At 44.6% G+C, this 20,105-nt stretch overlaps 1 protein-coding gene and 1 long non-coding RNA gene across 12 annotated transcripts in view; one reads left to right on the top strand and one right to left on the bottom strand.

The window, feature by feature from the left end:
* SYNE1 (spectrin repeat containing nuclear envelope protein 1) overlaps positions 1 to 20,105 on the top strand; it is a 501,907-nt gene that overhangs the window by 116,195 nt on the left and 365,607 nt on the right. For 10 of the 11 annotated variants that reach the window (XM_073337684.2, XM_073337695.2, XM_073337685.2 and 7 more), the window contains 3 exons: positions 8,901 to 9,079; positions 11,074 to 11,270; positions 11,407 to 11,513. In XM_073337684.2, coding sequence (XP_073193785.2) covers positions 8,901 to 9,079; positions 11,074 to 11,270; positions 11,407 to 11,513 — 483 coding nt within the window. Of the gene's footprint in view, positions 1 to 8,900; positions 9,080 to 10,230; positions 10,446 to 11,073; positions 11,271 to 11,406; positions 11,514 to 20,105 lie in introns of those variants that run through there. The other variant, XM_073337690.2, reaches the window with a different exon arrangement.
* Positions 3,055 to 12,216, bottom strand: LOC144930420 (uncharacterized). Its single transcript, XR_013635569.1, has 3 exons — positions 11,959 to 12,216; positions 5,965 to 6,047; positions 3,055 to 3,171 (listed from the first exon to the last, which is right to left on the bottom strand). It is a non-coding gene; the product is annotated as an uncharacterized LOC144930420 (long non-coding RNA).

The following is a 20,105-nucleotide window of genomic DNA, read 5'->3' as shown; positions in this document are numbered from 1 at the left end:
TTGGTGTAGCTCCAGTGACTTCAACAAAGCTCTGCCAGTTTACACCACCTGAGGATCTGGCCCAATGTCTGTATGAGGATGGGACTATTCACTATGTATAAAGTTAAACATGTGTGTAAGTTTTTGCAGGATTGGGGCTTAGGAATGTACCTTTAAAATTATGCCAAGTTATTATTGGCATATACTCCTACTTTTCCTGAAGAAAGCAAACTATATATATATATATGAAATCAAGTAAATAAAAAAGGACTAGTTGTAAACAAGCACCATCAATCACTGTAAGCCTTATTTATACTAACAGAGAACCTGCTAGTGAATGCACCAAGTTTTCAAGTCCAGCAGATTCAATATGTAAACACAGTTTACTATTTAGCGGCTGAAGTGTGGCCTCACATATACATGTGTGACACCTACTGATTTCATCAGGAGCTGCAGATACTTTCAAGGGCAGAATTTGATCCTGTGTGTAATGAGGCACTCACCTTCTGAACACTTCCTTGTAGCTGGATGTGGTACTGCATGTCTTTTCCTGCTCCTGGTACTCCCTGCAGGTTGCTGGCTGACTTTTTGGGATCTTCTGTGGCTTGGCCCTTTGACTGAGTCACAAAGTCCAAATGAATCCCTACCACAATACTAAAGAGCTACTAAATGAACAGTCCTATTAAGTCCCTGGCTCTAGTCTCTTTAAATTCAGCTCTTTGTTCAGGCTCTCAAATAAGCCCTGTCCCCTTCTTGTGGTTGATGCTACTGTGGCCAGAGGGGGAGCCTGGGCCCGCCCACTATTCCGAGTTGCAATCCAGTAATCCTGTATACAGCAGCCACGTACGGCTTGATTTCAGTTCATTGCTGCTTCTTCCTTGGGCTTCTCCCTACCTGATCCATGTTAGCTTATCTCAGGGTTAGGTTCTTAGACCCTCCCTCTCCCTGCAAACCCAGATAAAGCAAATGCAGCCAGAAACAAACTCTGGTTCTTCTTCAAAGAGTGTCCCTGTGGGTGCTCCACTTTAGGTGTCTTGGTGCCCTGCGCTTGCAATTGTAGCTTTGTAGTAGAAGTGCCCTGGTTGGCCACACATGCGTGGCAGCCATCTCGCACCACTCTGAGTGGCCACTTAGCTTGCGCAGCCAACCATCCCTCAGTTCCTTCTCTACTGCCTTTGGCGTGAGTCGGACCGCCAGCAGCGCCACTTTCAAATTGTAGATAGCTACCCTTTCTTTTCTTTTTCTTTATAGTTTCTTTCTTTCACTCACCCTGCCTCCAGCAGGCCCCACTTTGAATAACAACAGCCAAGTGCAGGACTCATCTCCTTCCCTCAGGCGTGCCCAGCTCTCCTGGTTTCAAACACTGCCTAACGTGCAGACTCTCCATTCCTGTGTCGGATGGCCACCCTCAGTGCGTCCGCTGCCTTGGAGAGACTCGTATTGCCCAGAAATGTCCGCATTGTAAAAAGTTAACTGCTAGGACATGAAAGGCAAGAGATCTCCAACTTAAACTGTTAATGGTGGAAAAATCCCTCAGACCAGTCTCCGACCCTGAGACCAGAATGCCTCCGGGCCAATGATTACCATCGGCAGCCTCTGACAGGGGTTCTACCTCTAAGGCTGTTACCAAGGAGCCTGCTTCCAAAAAGGACGCAAAAAAGTGCACCCATACATCCCCACAGAGAGATTCGCCCAAAAGAAAGTGATCTCCAGGTGGAAAATCTGCCCCAGTACTGACAGCACTGAAACCAACGGACCGTGAGGCATCGGGAATGCCCAGTAGGGAGACGTCCCGAGGAGCTAAAGACCCGGAACGGGTAATCTCTCTCTCAGGTGCACCCCATAAGAATAAAACATCTACCTCGGCACCGACAGAGCCAAGGAAATCCTTGGCATCGAATCCTGCAATGACGCCCCCCCTTGGTACCCACACAGCATAGCAAGTCTGCGGTTCCAACATTTCTGACATCAACAGCAAATCAGAGTGTACTCCCATTCCCGGCACCGAGCTTCCCAGTACCATGCCAATTCAGCAGACACACGGACCTCCTAGTCACCTCCACGCTGGGGACTCCCTTGTTCGGCACCAACGGTACCACAGTCAGACCAGGATCGATCTGAATAGGCACTCCTAGTAGATCTGCACCTCCACTATCTAGTGATGAGGATGAAGAGGATGAATCAGATCTTTGTACCCCTTGTCATTCCTCCCCGAAACCGGGACCCTCTCACCAACAACCATCTATGCAAGGGCAAAGCTGGCAGGCACAACCGTGGATGCTGTCGCCCATTGTTATGCCACCCAACTGGCCATACTGGGACCTATGAGCAAACTACAGAGCCCATAATTTAACCCCCCCAACCCACCAGCGTCAAGGGACACCTGATCCCCTTCACCCACAAACCCACCACCATCGGAGGCCCAGGAGGAAGAGGGAAAGGAGCTGGAAGAGGCTCCTAAAGGCAACATACTGCCACCCATCCATATTTCATCCTCGTCTCTGGACGAAACAATTATGCCACTGCCTCCCACCACAGGAGATGACTTCAAGTCCTTCCAGGACTTATTCAAAAGAGTTGCAGAATCCCTGGATATCTCTCTAGCAGAGCTGCCAGAGACCCAGCACAAACTTACTGACATCCTGCAGGCATCCCCATCAGCAAAGGTAGCTCTGCCCATCAACGCTGCTATAATGGATCCTGCAAAGATAATATGGCAGACACCTGCCACTGTCCCACCCTCCTGTAAACTCTCGGACAGAAAATATTATGTACCAGCGAAAGGGGCTGAGTTCTTATTTACTCACCTGGCTCCAAATTCACTGGTCGTAGAGGCAGTAAACCAAAGGGGAAAACAGCACCAGTCAAAAATCACCCCTTATGACAAAGACTGGAAAAGGCTTGACCTCTTTGGATGCAAAGCCTATTCCTTGGCCTCGCTGCAATTTCGCATAGCAAACTACTCTGCTGTGTTGGCGAAATACACTTACAACTTGTTTAATAAAATGACATTTTTTATTGAACAAATGTCAGAGGAATCAAAACAACAATACAAAGCTAACATTGCGGAGGGCGCCTTAATTGCCAAAACAGTCCTATAGGCTTCCCTTGAGTCCACTGACATGGCAGCTCATTCTATCGCCACGTCCATGGTCCTGTGTTGAGCATCATGTTACCACCTCTCTGGATTTCCTAGGGTAGTACAAGCCACAGTTGAGGACCTGCCCTTTGAGGGACAAAAAGTGTTTGTGGAAAGCACAGATGCATCTCTACATACCTTAAAGGACTTGAGAACCGCCTTGAAGACTGCAGGCATTTACGTCCCCCCAAAGAAGAAGAAACAGGGAGATTCTACATTAAAAGATTCCTCCCTACTCCGTACACCCAACCCCAGAGACATTATGATCAACATCGAAAACAAAAACAATTGAAGTGCAGGCAGAACCAAGATCAACCCACCACATCTCAACCTTCAACATCACATCAATCGTTTTGAAATATCAGTTGAGGGCTCGAGACCTCTGTGTTCTCCCATCCTGGAATATCAGATGACCTCCAGTCCATTTGGAGACCGCCTGCTACTACACTACCTAGTCTGGAACATCACTACAGACAAATAGGTCCTGGAAATCATCCAGAAGGGTTACTTTATCCCATTTACTTCTACTCCCCCTACCCACCCACCTTCTCCGTCCCTCTTCAGGGACCCCTCTCACAAGCCCCTGTTACAGCAGGAAATACACCACCTCCTGCAACTAGGAGCTGTGGAACTAGTACCACCTCAACATAGAGGAAGAGAGTTTTATTCCCATTATTTTCTAACGCAGAAAAAGAACAGTGGACGGAGACCCATTCTGGACTTATGCAAACTCACCAAGTTTGTGAGAATGCAACATTTTAGAATGGTAACCCTGGCAACCATAATTCTGGCATTAGAGAAGGAGACTGGCTCTCATCCCTCGACTTACAAGATGCCTACTTTCATGTCACCATTCATCCAGTGCACAGAAGATCCCTGTGCTTCACATTAGGCCATTAACATTACCAATACAAAGTGCTACCCTTTGGATTATCGACAGCCCCCAGGGTATTCTCCAAAGTCCTGGCCCTTGCCGCAGCTCATCTCTGTAGACGAGGAGCAATGATCTTTCCATACTTGGATGACTGCCTCATAAGAGCATCAACACAACAGGCAAGCAGTACAAGCTACACAAACCACAGTAACCCTCTTCACCAAACTAGGGTTTCAAATAAACGTCCAAAAGTCCAACTTGGTCTCTGTCCAACAACTAGAGTTTATAGGGGCCTACCTTGACAGCCTCCCAGCAGCGACTCCTCAACCTAACCATGCTGATAACTACGGTCACAGACAGCCCTCAAACGTCTGCCAGGACCTGCCTACAACTCTTGGAGCATATGACTGCTCCGACTTATGTAGTCAAACATGCCAGACTACACATGAGATGCCTACAGGCCTGGCTTCGCACCTGCTATATACCACACAGGCATTCCCTCCACAAAAGACTTACAATGCCCCACAAGGTGAAGGATTCCCTCAAGTGGTGGTTGCAACCGCAAAAGGTCTGCGTGGGGATCCCATTTCAACGAACAGCTTCCACCATGAATGCCTCCCTCATCAGATGGGGCACTCGTCTGGGCAACAATGCTATCCAGGGATGCTGGTCCCCAGTGGAAGCCAACTTACATATAAACATTCTAGAACTCAGAGCAATCAGAAAAGCATGCGAGCACTTCCTTCCACTCATCCTCAACAATACCATCAAAGTCCTCATGGACATCACAGCCTGCATGTTTTATAAAAACTGACAGCAGTGAGCTTGATCATATCCTCTCTGCATCAAGGCACTATGCCTATGGCAATGGTGCATCTCCAACAAAGTAGACATCTCTGCGTCTTACCTGCCAGGGCTTCAGAACACCACGGCAGATCAACTGAGCAGACACTTCTCACAAACCCACGAGTGGGAGATGGACTACCCGACCCTCCTGACCGTATTCCACCGGTGGGGGTTCCCTGCTATAGACTTATTCTCAGTGGCTTACAATACGAAATGCCCTCAGTATTGCTCCCAAGTGGGGCTCGGTCAGCATTCCCTGGGCGATGCTTTCCTTACAAAATGGGAGGCGCCACTAATGTTCGACTTCCCCCTGATTCCTCTATTGAACTGGGTGCTACACAAAATCAGACAGGATAAGGCCGGGGTCATACTTATTGCACCCACATGGCCCAGGCATACGTGATTCCCATACCTGAGACAGATGGTGGTGAAACCACCTCTAATCCTTCCACTACTTCCTCACCTCTTGACACAGGACAACAGCTGAGTCAATCACCCCAACCTAGCGGTTCTCAACCTCAAGGCCTGGTTACTCCATGGCTAATCCGAGGAAGTTAAAGACATTCTCTTGAATAGCCGCAGGCCGAGCACACAGAAAACATACACTCAGAAGTGGGTACGATTCTGCACCTTGTGTGAGGCTAACCATGTTGCCTCATTCCGTTCCGTACCCAGGGTCCTGGACTATATACTAGGCCTTAAAAAATAGGGTCCTCCCCAACCGTTCCATAAAGGTTCACCTAGCTGCAATCATCTCACTACACGATAAGGTAGATAGAACCACCATCTTTGTTCACCCAACAACTAAGTGTTTCCTAAAGAGCATGACTAACATCTACCCACCTCTGAAAGACCCTACTCCTTTGTGGGACCTTAACCTCGTGCTACGCACCCTTATGGGTAAATCATTCGACCCCCTTGCAACTTGCTCATTGCTACATCTATCGATGAAGGTCTCCTTCCTTATCGCGATCGCTTCAGCAAGAAGAGTAGGGGAGCTAGGGGCCCTAATGGCACACCCTCTGTATACCCACATTCCATAAAGACAAACTGATCCTAAGAGACCACCCCAAATTTATACCTAAAGTAGCCTCTTCATTTCATTTAAACCAACCCATTTGCTTACCTGTGTTTTTTCCAAAACCCCATGCCGATGCCAGGGAGGCATCCTTTCACACTCTCGACATCTGTAGACCTCTGGCCTTCTACCTAGAAAGAAAAAAGAGATATAGAAAATTGTCACGTCTCTTTCTATCAGTCACAGAGCGATCAAAGTGTGAGGCCATCTCTAAACAAAGACTATCTAAGTGGATTTCTGGCTGTATCCACCTATGCTATCATCAGAGCTACATCGTGGCTCCAGCTAGGGTTCGTACATACTCCACCAGAGCACTGTCCAAGTCAGTAGCGTTTCACAATAACTTACCCATCGTAGACATTTGCAGAGTAGCTACCTGGGCCTCGGCCCACACGTTTACCAGACAATATGCCCTGGAATAACATTCCTTTGCCGACACTCAGTTCAGACTCTCGGTACTATCCACCCTCAACAAAGATACTCTGAAGCCCCTACTTCCATCGAGGGGTACTGCTCCATAGTCTCCTAAAATGGAGCACCCACAGGGACACTCCTCAAATAAGAAGAGAAGGTTACTCACCTTGTGCAGTAACTGAGGTTCTTCAAGATGGTTGTTCCTGTGGGTGCTCCACTACCTTCCCTCCTCCTCCCCTCTACTTCGTTGTTTCACACTGACTCTCTGGGGTATAGAAGGAACTGAGGGACAGTTGGCTGCGCACAGTAAGTGGCTGTTCGGAGCAGTGCGAGACGGCTGCCGTGCGCATGCAGCCAACCGGGGCACTGTTACTACAAATCTCCGATTACAAGCGCAGGGTGCCAAGACACCTAAAATGGAGCACCCACAGGGACAGTCATCTTAAAGAACCTCAGTTACTGCATAAAGTGAGTAACCTTCTCTTATCCCTCAAGTTTCTGCGGCCAGAGAGAAGCACCCTTCTTCACACCTCTGGTCTCAGCTAAGAACTGAGCTGCTCAGGCCAGGCAGCTCCTTTTATCTAGGCCAGCATGGCCCTGATTGGCTGTTGCTAGCCCCTCTAGCCCTTGGAGGGCCACATCTCTCTAGCTTTCAAAATGACTACTCCAGAGAGTCCACTCTAGGCAAGCTTGAAGGACCCACCATTGTTACTCTTTTCCTTTCAGCTTGCTGCTTCTTGGGGCAGGGTATGATAAGACCACAGGGCCTCCAGCAAAGGCCGAATACACCCTGCAACATTGTGGGCGGTAGAATGGAAATCATTTTGGGGGGAGGGATAGCTCAGTGATTTGAGCATTGGCCTGCTAAACCCAGGGTTGTGAGTTCAATCCTTGAGGGGGCCATTTGGAATCTGGGGCAAAAATTGGGGATTGGTCCTGCTTTGAGCAGGGGGTTGGACTAGATGACCTCCTGAGGTCCCTTCCAACCCTGATATTCTATGATTCTATGATTTATGCTCTCCAGGGGTTAAAATGGGAAAAAAAGGTGATGTTACTCTTCAGACTCTGCCCCTCTGAGCTGACTAAACGAGACAGTGCTCACAAAGGGATGATTGTGCGTGCTTCTTGGCTCCACAGGGCTCCCTGACTTTGGCTTCCCTTTGTCATGGCTTCAGTTGGCCCATGGGCTTTGCTAGGCCTCTAGGGCGTGGCTCCTTCATGACCAGGGGCAAAAATAAAGTGGTGGTATCTCCCAAATGCAAAGCACATGTTGCGCCAATATAACTACAGTAAATTGTGCAGATCTCAGATTCTCCCTCTTGTTTCTTACATGAGGAATGCAATAATTAACCATGTTGACATTTAAATTATCATTACTGGGCAACTGAGTTAATGTCTCACTGAGATGAGTGGGGCACTTCTTCCCTGGCAGAGCTGTTATTCCAAGCTGTCTCTATACCAACCTTGGCACCATTTGCACTTGATTTGCTTTTTGAAGTTTTCTTTATAACCATTAAAAGTAGAAACTTAGTTTTTGAGAAAATGAAAACTGACATTCTGGAGAAAAAATGCTTCAGAGAAGTGCTGCTACAGTGTATGGGCATGTAGCAACTGTTGCCAAGCCCTGATACTCTCTAAGAGAGCCTGATTCTTTAAGGTACTGAGGTGTTCTGTGATGTTCTGTGAGCAGTCTCAACTCTCTGAATCTTTGTTTCTTAAAGCAGGCAAATATGTGCCAACCATATATATATATATATAACCATTTCCTATTAAAACCAAGTTGTGAATGTAATGCTCTTAAAAGTGTGGGACTAATGGTTTTCATTTGAGCCAGGGATGGAACATATAAGTGCTCTGTGAATTGCCTCACTGGTATTTGCTAATGTACACCCCTGTACTATTCCATTGCGAGGCCTCTTCTAACTAGAGACATCCAGTCATTCAGAATCAAGCCATAACAATGCACTAGTTTGGGGATGAAAATGAAACTATTACAATGAGGTCATCAGAGTCACTTCAACTATTTTGAGGAGGTCATGGGAAGAAGACCCAGGCCTTGTTAACTTCCCCAGCTGCCACCAAATGCCCTCTTCTTGGCCATTGTTGGTTAAACGTAGCGTATTTGGAAAGGTCACTTTTGAGTGTTCACTCTGATTCAAATTCACCAATGGCATCAGGAGATGCAGCTCTATTTAAGTTGATGGAATTGTCTTTTTTTTGATCTAGTGGTGAGTGCGGACCAGTATCTCAGCACAATGAACTAGTAATTTGCATAAGAATGTGTAATGCTATGTAAAGTGATATGTTTACACATCGTTCAAGCAAATAGGACATCAGTAAGAGTCAACAGTTTCTGGATGCTCAGCAGGTCTGAAAAGAAGGCCATTTATTTAGGCACTTAAATAAGGATTTATGAAGTGACCTTTAGGAACTTATTTTTTTAAAAAAAATCTTGCTCATTATTTTCATGTTTTTTAATTTTAGCCCATGTCTAATCCTGTTAATGTCCTGTTCATTATGATTAAAATAAATATCAGTATTACAATAAACTGATGTCATTCTAAACACAGATTGAAGAGCTGACAAGCAACCTGCCACAGCTGCAGTCATTGTCTAGCAGTACATCTTCTGTGGACAGTGTCGTCAGCTCTGAGACTGCAAGTCCACCAACAAAAAGGAAGGTAGTAACCAAAGTCCAAGGAAACGCTAAGAAGGCTTTGTTAAAGTGGGTGCAGTACACAGCAGCAAAGTAAGTTAAACTCACAAATTAATTTAGGTTGTAAGCTCTTTACTTAGGACTGGAGTTCTTTTTCTGTGTTTTTACAGTGCCTAGCACAATGTGTTCCTGGCCCATGACTGGGGCTCCTAGGTGTTACTATAATACAAATAATAATAAAGAATAATATTTAGATTACTTTTACAAAGCAATCCCGTTTTATGGTATATGAAGCAGAATTATCCCTGAGACAGTGAAAAACTGGAAATAGAGTTGGATGTTGTTTGAATGGCAGTGTTGGCTCTTGCTGCCAAAACCTTTGATACAACAATGTTTGCCCCATATTGAAAGGGCACTTTTTACAGACTGTGCTTTTCTGTCATTTCTGTCTCAGTGAGTGAGTACAATTGTACTTGGGTGCGAGTTGTTGAAAATCACGACTATCATGATTTAATCAGTGGTATTCAGTTACATATATTATATAAATTTAATTAATTTTCATTTCCTATTAAACTAAATTGGTTCAGAGGTGTAACAGGGCACCCTCTTGTTAGCTTCAAAACATTTATCTTCATTTGGTACAATTCTCCTATGTATGCTGATTCCAAAGAGGGCATAAAACAAAAAGTAAATTAGATCAATGAGACCATAGTGATCTGATTGCTTCCACAATAAGAAAAATAAAAAGACAGGTCCTTCCCCTAAAAGCCATAAAAGAATAAACTGGATTTAATTGTTCAAATAAAGTAAATAATTATCTGAAATACAGATATCCACAATAATATCCAGGGAGAACAACCAGCACAGAGAAGTAGAATGGAGCCCCAGAGAGAGTAAATATGATCATAATGTCATAGAACTATATGCCCAGGTCCCTATAACACCAGTGCAGTATAAGGTAATTTACAGTGGAATGCAATCTACTTTGGCATAGCATTCTTCCTACAAAATTATTTGCATTCAGAGACAGACTACTGAAAGCCGATAGCAGCACCATCCAGACAGGTGGCAAGTGAAAAATTGCAGTGATGGGTGAACACAGCAATCAAATTGACCCAAACATTGGGAGAGGAAGGAACATCGTAGTCCCCATCCCTTCATACAAACTCAGAGTGGAACTGCTGCACTGCAGGAGCAGGCTGTGCCATCGGAAAGCATGGTGTATCCTGAACAGCCCTCAGGAACTGATGCATAGCCCACTGAAGGGATTGGGAGTCTTTCCAAAGATTTCAGTGGACTTTGGATCAGGCCCTCAGAGAAAGACACTACCTCCATGAAGAATGAACCTCTCTAAGCTACCCTTGTGACTCCACACTACCCCAAGAGGGGGCAAGCATCTGAAAGCCACAATATGGCCTCACTGGAAGTTTGCCTGAGTAAGGACTGAATAAAAATTGGGGTAAGGACCTCAGTGTCTGGACATGAACATAGTTTTCAGAATTACTTTGAAAAATTAAAATATCACCCATGCTTATTAGTTTCTCTTTAATATAGTGCTAATCACTTAGATTCCCTGTTGCATCATTGTGTGAGATTCACAGTGGCAGTGTAAGTGGACTGGATATTGTGAGAGGACATTATCACTCATGCATGGAACAAGAACGTACTCCACATTACATTTTTGGACTGAACCACAATGACATAACGTCCTAGGATATTATTTTAAAAGAGAAAAATATTATTGTAATCATTTACTTTAAAAATCCAGATGCAGATAACAAGGGAAGTATATTATAGTGAAGGAAGACTGGAAGGATTCAGTAAGGGAGGAAGGAATAGTGAGTAGTGTTTTATATAGCAACATACTTTGTAGTGTCTCACATACAAGAACCAGAGTTGTAGTTCATTTTCTCATAACACACAGGGCTTAATGTAACCAAACAGCTCACTGGAAATAGAAATTTTTGCTTCAGGCTTATTGGAAAATACACTCTTGGCCACTGATAGAAAACATAACCTTGTATCTTGTGTCTTCATATGACTAGACTGATTCATTGTCCCTTTTTTTCTTTTTGTTAAATTTTAAGGCAGGCTGGAATTGAAGTAAAAGATTTTGGACGAAGTTGGAGGAGTGGTGTTGCCTTTCACTCAGTCATTCATGCTATTCGTCCAGAGCTAGTGGACATGGAGAAAGTGAAAGGAAGATCTAATAGGGAAAACCTAAGTGAGGCCTTCACAATTGCAGAAACAGAACTAGGAATCCCAAGACTTCTTGATCCTGAAGGTACTTCACATAAACTATACTGCATCAAATTTTGGATTAGGATAGGCTAATATTTGTTTGAAAGTTTTTCAAGGGTGTATAACATTTTTGCTGTTCAATTATGAATTAATTTACTATATATTCTGCACTTTTCCAGATGTGGATGTTGACAAGCCAGATGAAAAGTCTATCATGACCTACGTAGCACAGTTCCTGAAACAGTATCCCGATCTTCATAATACAACTGAAATGCAGGAGAATGATGTAGGTGTCCATTACATTTCCATTTTAATCAGTTGCTTTTGCACATAATGGGCATATTTTGACATCTATTTTCAAAACATATAGGTTATCTCAGTTTTTTTTTAAAGAGCAGCTGAGTGAAGAACCACCGGAGCTAGAAAGACCATGAGCTAGAAAAGACTAGCTGACTATAAAAGAAGCCAGTGTTGTGAATGAACACTAGTAACAATTTTGGAGCTGGAGAGAATAGAATGATGATAGAAATAATGACCCTGCAGATAACAGCAGAGGGGAGAGGGAGCAAGAGTAGCTCTGGTGAAGAGTAGCAATCTCAGACCGTGTCTACACCAGAGGGACTGTAGTGGCATAGCTGTGATGCCACAGGTATGATGGCATAACCCCATAGTGTAGACATTGCCTATGGTCACAGAAGGGTTTTTGCCATTGCTATAGAACCACCACCTACCCGAGTGACAGTAGCTAGGTTGACAGAAGCATTCTTCTTCTTCGAGTGCTGTCCCTGTGGGTGCTCCACTCTAGGTGTCGGTGCGTCCCGGCGCCGTTGATTGGAGATTTTTGGTAGTAGTGCCTGGTCGGGACGCAGGTGCTCAGTTGGTATCTCCCATCTCGTTGGAATCTTCCTGAGCGCCTGCATCCCGCACCCCCCTCAGTTCCTTCTCAACCATCCTCGGGTGAAGATGGGACTCAGGGCAGTGCTACTTCTCTTTCCTGGTCTCTGTCGGAAACAGTAACGAAGAACACAGAAATAGTTATTAGTTACATCCCAGTTGTTTCCCTTCCTTTAGAATAGTTACATAGTTTAGTTAGTTTAAAAAACAAAAACAAAAAACAAAAAAAAACAAACAAAAAACTAAACACTTTTCGCCTCAGGCTTGTCTCCCGCTGAGACACTATCCCCTGCCATTTCTAATTCAATATGCCAGGGGCTTCAGGATTCAAGAAGTGTGTTTCCTGTCAGGACTCCATGCCAAGGTCTGATGGGCACTCACAATGTGTGAAGTGCCTTGGCGAAACACATGTCCCTGCAAAATGCCTTCACTGTGCAAGCCTCAAGACCAGGGCTCGTCGCGACAGGGACCAGTGGCTTAAAATGTTACTAATGGAAAAATCTCTGCAGCCGCCTTCGGAGATGGGGAAAATTAAACCCTCTCCCTCGCGCTCCCGGCCAGATCAGAGCCAATTGGGAGCATTGCTTCACCCTCTCTGTAGCAGAGGCAAGAAGCCCAACAGTCTCTGAGGAGAGACTTTAACAAGGGTAAAGGGTCTCCCACGAGATCCTCACCCTCTGTATTGACAGCGCAGAAGGCAGGCGCCTCAGGCTGTCACAACGCCTCAGCCGCAGCTTCTGCAGACCGCAGAGGCAGGAACCCGACCTCCCGTGCTGGGAAGGCTTCCGCGGCACCAAGCACTTCAGTGCTAAAAATAGCTGGCAGTGCGGACTGCATGCTCTGCTCCGGTGCCGGGAAGAATGTCCTCACCGAGCCTGCCTTCTGCTCCGGCACCAGCAGCGGACCCCCTGCAGGACTCCTCCACACATCCCGGGACACCAGTGAGGCTTTGAGGACAGTCAAGGCTCAGCACAGCCCAGGGAGCAGGAGCAACAGTTTCTCACTCAAGGTGACCTCTCAGTGCCACCTGGGCCTAACTCCCCGCTCCTGGACAAACAGGGCTCGTTTTTTGAACAGCTGCTCTCCCCACCTGAACTGGTTACCTTTACTGATAGCGAACCTGATGTACAGCAGCAGGCGGAGTTCTCCCCATCTGCCTCTCCTCCTCCACCGGAACCTTTTCTGCCTCAGGTCATGGCTCACAACCACCAGTCTCAGTTTCCTTACTTCACCCCTCTGTGGATGGCACCTGGCAACCACCAGTCTCAGTTTCCCTACTTCACCCCTCCATGGACAGCACCTGGCTTCTCCTACCCTGTGCCTTGGTCTCAGTGATACCCTTTGTCACATCCTCCTACCACTCACCCTCAGACCTCTTCTACTGAACCACTACCTCCTTCTGTGCCTTCATCTCCAGCTCCGTCCACTTCTAGAGTGCCTGAACCCCCTCCTGAGAACATGAGCTACGGACCATATCCTGACTCACCGACCCCCGAAACACAAAACAGACTCCTCAGAATCCTTCCACCCTCTGCATGCTCTAAGATCACGCTCCCCATAAATGAGGCACTCTTGGAAACAGCTGACACTCTCTGGCAAACTCCAGCTTCTTTATTACCAACTTACAAAAGGCTGAACGTAAATACTGTGTTCCCACTAAGGACGCTGACTTCCTATTTTCTTATCCACAACTGAACTCTCTTGTCATGGATGCAGTTGCACAACAGACAAAACAGCCGCAATATCAGAGCACCCCGCAAGACAAGGACCTTAAACTCCTTGACGTCTTCGGTCGCAAGGTTTACACGTCCTCCACTGTACAGTTCAGAATTGCAAATTATTCTGCCCTCCTCACCAGCTACGACTTCGATAATTACAATAAACTTTTCGAATTTGCCTCCTACATTCCAGAGGGTAGGAGAACAGACTTCAAATCAATCCCGGTTGAGGGCCAATTAATTTCCAGAACGGCCCTACAAGAAGTTCTAGACACGGCAGACACAGCAGCCCGTACTATTGCAATTGCTGTGGTTATGCACAGATCTTCATGGCTCTCTTCATCTGGCATCCCTAAAGATCTGCAGACCAAAGTGGAGGACCTCCCCTTTGATAAGGATAAACTTTTCTCAAAAACAAAAACAAAAAAACAAAAACCGATCAACTCCTTCACACCATGAAAGATTCTAGAGCGACACTGCACACCCTGGGCATTCACCCATCTTTTCCCAGGAGACAACAATACCAACCCTACCAAAGACCACACACACACAACAGTATTATCGGCCTCAACCCAAATCATACGACATAACTAGGAGTTGCGCTAGATCCCTAAGCACAGAAAATATCAAGCTCAAGCAACCACTTCCCACCCACCGGGGAATAAACAACAATTTTGAAACATTGGTAGAGGGTCTGCAGGATCTCCTCTTGAATCTACCACCTACTTGCCCGTTAGGCCACCGCCTCCAGAGTTTCCAAAATGCCCGGCAGCGGATTACACAGGACCGCTAGGCCCTCAAAATAGTTCAGTCCGGTTACTCTATCCTCTTTATATCCTACCCTTCCCCCTTTCCCGTCTCTCTTCAGGAACCCCTCTCACAAGCACTTACTTCGCATAGAAGTGGCTCACCTTCTACAACTAGGCGCAGTGGAAACTGTGCCAACACAACATCGAGGGAAAGGGTTCTACTCCCATTACTTTCTGACACAGAAAAAGGCTGGGGGAGGGAGGCCTATATTGGACCTATGCCAACTGAACAAATTCATGAGGATACAAAAATTCAAGATGGTCACACTGGGCACAATAATTCCTGCACTGGATCAAGGGGACTGGTTCACAGGCCTCGACCTCCAGGACGTTTATTTTCATATACCAATTCATCCAGCTCACAGATGCTTCCTACGTTTCACAATTGGTCACAACCATTTTCAATACAGAGTTCTTCCTTTCACACTCTCTACAGCACCAAAAGTCTTTTTTCAAGACTCTAGCCATGGTCGTGGTTCACCTCCACAGACATGGAATCATGCTTTTTCCCCTACCTGAATGATTGCCTCATCAAGGGCAACTCCTATGGAGAGACAATTCAAGCTACCCATTTTGCCATCTCCCTCTTTCACAGCCTATGCCTCCAAATAAACATCCAGAAATCCACCCTGACACCTACACAACAGATCGAGTTCATTAGAGCTCATCTGGACTCAATCTGGAACAGAGCCTCACTCCCAAATCACAGATTCCTCACTATCACACAGCTGATGCACACGCTCTCTATTCGTTCCAGGACACAGGCAAGAATCTGCCTACAGCTCCTTGGTCACGTGGCAGCCACCACCTTCGTGGTCCAGCACGCCAGGCTACGCATGAGATGTCTTCAGGGCTGGCTCAACTCCAACTTCAAACCCACCAGACACACCTTAGGGATGGTGCTAACTCCTTCTCCTCCCAATGTTCTAGCTTCACTACACTGGTGGACGAGACCAGAAAACCTCTGCATGGGGGTTCCCTTCCAGCAATGATCCCCAATGCTGACGCTCACCACGGACGCTTCCCTAATCGGCTGGGGAACGCATCTAGGGGGACACAGAGCACAAGGCTGCTGGTCCGCATCAGAGACGCGCCTACACATAAATCTCTTAAAGCTCAGAGCAGTGCGATGAGTATGCCTTCACTTTCTTCCCCTCATAAAGAACAAATTTATTTGGGTCTTAACAGACAACATAGCATGTATGTTTTACATCAACAGGCAAGGGGGAGCCCAATCACACTCCGACTATAGAATTGGTGCAACAAATTTATTTGGGTCTTAACAGACAACATAGCATGTATGTTTTACATCAACAGGCAAGGGGGAGCCCAATCACACTCCGACTATAGAATTGGTGCATACAACATGAAATACGAATCATTGCCTACCCGGCTGCCACAATACTACTGCTGATGCACTCAGTAGGCACTTTTTGACAGAACGCGAATGGGAACTGCAACCTGCAATACTTCAGCAGCTCTTCTCCCTCTGGGGCACCCCGTCAATGAACCTCTTTGCCACAACCCAGAATTGAAAATGTCGCCTGTTTTGCTCCAGAGTGGGACTCGGGACTGCATCCCTAGGAGACGCGTTTCTCATCCTGTGGTACAACTCTCTCCTGTATGGAAGAGATATTGAAGAGCTCAGAATGGAGCAGAATCCGATCTTCCTTGCCTAAACTATCAGTGACTGTGATGCATGAGTTGGAAAAGGAGGAAGATACTGAGTTAGACTAGGGAGCTCCCAAATGGATCATCTGGAAGAACAAGAACAAAATTATTATTCATTTGACATCAGTCAAATGTCTGCCTGTCTGTCTATCTGTCTGTCCAGAATCACCTCTTCTCATTGTGGATTTCTCTTCTCTAAGAAAGATTTAGAGGTACTTTGATGTAACCAGCACTTCCCTAAACAGTAAAGAATATATGTTGCTCTGCATAAATGATTGCTAGGGATGCCTGTTATGATCTTTCAAGGCCTCTCAAATGAGTTTTAAAAAGATGCAGCTGAACTTTAATAGACGTTTCCTGTAATCCTGTTTTGTTAAAATACAAGCATGGGAAATGGTTTGGAAATTGGACTCTGGAAATTCTGAGTTATGAGCATCTATTTTAAATTCCAGGAACATAGGGCCAGAAACATAGCCCATTCAAGTCCATGGAAGGACTCCCTTTGACTTCAATAGGGTTTGCATTGGGCCGTGGCTTGCTTTCTGGTTTCTGACCACTCCAGAGATACCACCAGGATTATACTAACCTGGGGGAAGCCTATATTTTTTACTGAATGTCAGTTGGCAGGCTATGGACCTGTCCAAGGAAAAAAAATGATAGAAGAAGTAGCACACCAGCATTTTTAATTTTAGCTATCATAAATCTTATATTATTACTTCCAAGAAATCTTAACTTCTTGAGGAAGAACTAACCAGCTGTCCCTTTTCACATCACCAATGGATTGTTTAACCTGGAACTGATTGCTGCAGAGGCTTTTTGAGAATACCAAATATCAACAGAATGGCAATGCTTTGGTAGTCTGGCTTGGATATACAGTCTCTGGAGTTGTCTTGGTTTATTGGTTTGAGAGCCCTCACTTGGCAACCTCCACACTTTTATTATTGTAAAGGATTTCTGTGATACACAGGATAGAGAGGCTTACTCTGCACCACAACCACTTTGGATCTGACTTACTCATGATTTGTCAGAGTATCATCAACATTAAAATTGATATTTCCCATGATAGCAGATTCTTGCCATTTAGGATGTTCTCTTTGTCCTTGCCAAGCCCATTATGATGACTTGGGAAGAGCATCACACACAAATTCCGGCAAATATTAGCATCTTAAGTTATGCTGTTCTTACACATACAAAAAGAAGCTGGGAGTGTATGGCTAATCCTGTTGGCAACATCATACCTAGTTTTAATGTTTTCCCAAATATTATTTTATGTGCAACACAGTACCTTTAATTCACATTGCATGTTGCACATGTCGAGACTCTAGTCTTGTAAAGACTAATATATCAAACTATGAAAAAATGTATATACTGCATTACATTTTTAAATGATAAATGATTAGCCAGGTGAAAGGAAAACTGAAGTGATAGCAGGCCAAGATTAACTATGAAATTTTATCATCTAAAATAAATATCTCATTTTTTTAAATTAAATGTCAAGCAAATGTGATTAGAGATTAGATCTCTTACCTAAAAGGAATAATTTTATTTCCACTAGCCAGCTATATTTATAGTTGCTTACACTCCATTCCATACGCTGTTCAAGATGGCTAGTCTTCAGAATATAATTTGCCTATTTAGAAATGTACCCTTTTGATGTTTCTGACTGAGCGTGCAGAGCACTAAGTGTTGATAAATGCCTTGTGTTAAATATGATAGTTCATCAGACATGATGTATGAATGGTAGGTCCTTTGGTGCTTAAGAAACTGTGATTCATTTCCATCTACTACCACTCAAGTTGTACTTGCAACCATTTAATCAGAAGGGGGTCTTCGAACTGCTTATATATCAACCAAGGAACCTTTCATCTGACAAATGGGGCTGAGACACAGAGAGCTATACTGATGCCTCACATGCAGTTACTGAGAGATATATTCCAATGTATGTAGAAAGAAACAAGAGTCCAGTGAAGCAGGCTGCAAAAACAGAATGGTAAAATAGGAGCATGGCTAATAGTTTAAAAAATTAACAACTGATTATTCCTAAGCAAAATCATTCTGGGCCAAATTCATCACTTGTGTAAGTAAATACAAATCCATTGACTTTAGGTTGATTTTACAGCATAGCTGAATTTGAGTCCTTCTCTATAGTGGGACTGTATCTATCAACCTGAATAATTTGTTTTATACAGTATGGTATATTGGAGAATTGGTCTGAAATTCAATAAAGACAAATGCAAAGTACTACACTTAGGAAGAAAAAAAATCAAATGAACAAATACAAAATGGCGAATAACTGGCTGGGCACTAGTAATGTTGAAAAAAATATTGGGGTTATGGTGGGTAACAAATTGAATCTGAGTCAACAATGTAGTGCAGTTGCAAAAAAGGCAAATATACCGGGGTGTATTAATAGAGTGTTGTGTATGAGACATAGGAAGTAATTGTTCTCCTCTACTTGGCACTGGTGAGGCCCCAGCTTGAGTAGTGTGTCTAGTTTTAGGTGGAACACTTTAAGAAAAATGTGGACGGATTGGAGTAAGTCCAGAAAAGAGTAACAAAAATGCTAAAAAGAAACATGAGCTATGAGGAAAGGATAAAAATACTGGACACGGTTAGTTTTGAGAAAAGAAGACTGAAGCAGGATCTGATGACAGTCTTCAAATATGTGAAGGATAATTAAGGACAGGAACAGGTTACCAAGGGAGGTTGTGGAATCCCTGTCATTGGAGTTTTTTTTAAGAGAAGATTAGACAAACATCTATACTAGAAGGTCTATGCATGCTTAGCCCTGCCTCAGCATGGAGGGACTAGATCACCTCTTGAGTCCCTTCTACTCCTCCATTTCTGTGGTTTCTATGAAATATGATATTGAAATAATCACATATAGGGTGAAATTTCGGCTTCATTGAAGTCAGTGGCAGAACTTCCGTTGATTTCAGTGGGTCAGGAATTTCACCCAGAGGCCGTGTGCCACTATACAATGTGCTATATGGGAGTAAAGAGCTAAACTTCAGGGCTTAAATCCTGATGGCAAGACTCCCACTGACTGCAGAGAAGGTACTATTTCATCTAATTCATAAGTGAGCATATCACTTCTGTGTTACACACAAGATCACATAAAGTTGTCCAACCTATTGACTATCTCCCACCCATTGATACAGAGTGTATGGAAGACCAGTTGAGGAATAACACAAAACCTTGATGACTATCACTCTTTTAGAATTGTAATGTCTTCAAAATCAATCTTACTACATATAGAAGTAGCTACTTTTTTAAAAAAAAATTCCTGTTAGAAGACAAAATTGTACCCATTGTTTAGTAGTCTTCAAAGGTCATTGTGGAAGGATTTATTTTAACTCTTAAGTCTACTTTCAACTAACATAGACATGTTCTTGCTGCTGCTGATTCTGTGTTTCAATGAATCTTGGGCCTGATTCCTACACATGACTTTGTGGCTCATATAGTCAGTCACCAGGTCAGAACGGTAGTGTTTTACACTCATTTTAGACTTGTCTCTATGGACACTTAGTGTGCTGCAAGCTAGGGTACAAATCACTAGCCTGCTGTGCACTAAGTTGCTGTGTGGACCTTGCTGTCATTCACTAGAAGATCCGTAGTGCCCTTTGACCCACTGCTGTAGATCAGAGCACACCACGGATATACATAGCCATTTAGTGTGCAGGAGGCTAGAGCGCTATAGAGTTATACCCCAGTTTTCCATGTACTACAGACTATGTAGACAAGCCCTTTGTACACACTTTGCACAGGTATAAATGATTCCACAAG

The sequence above is a fragment of the Lepidochelys kempii genome, chromosome 3, assembly GCF_965140285.1.
Source record: "Lepidochelys kempii isolate rLepKem1 chromosome 3, rLepKem1.hap1, whole genome shotgun sequence".
NCBI lineage: Eukaryota > Metazoa > Chordata > Testudines > Cheloniidae > Lepidochelys > Lepidochelys kempii.
This window is presented reverse-complemented; position numbering and strand designations above follow the sequence as displayed.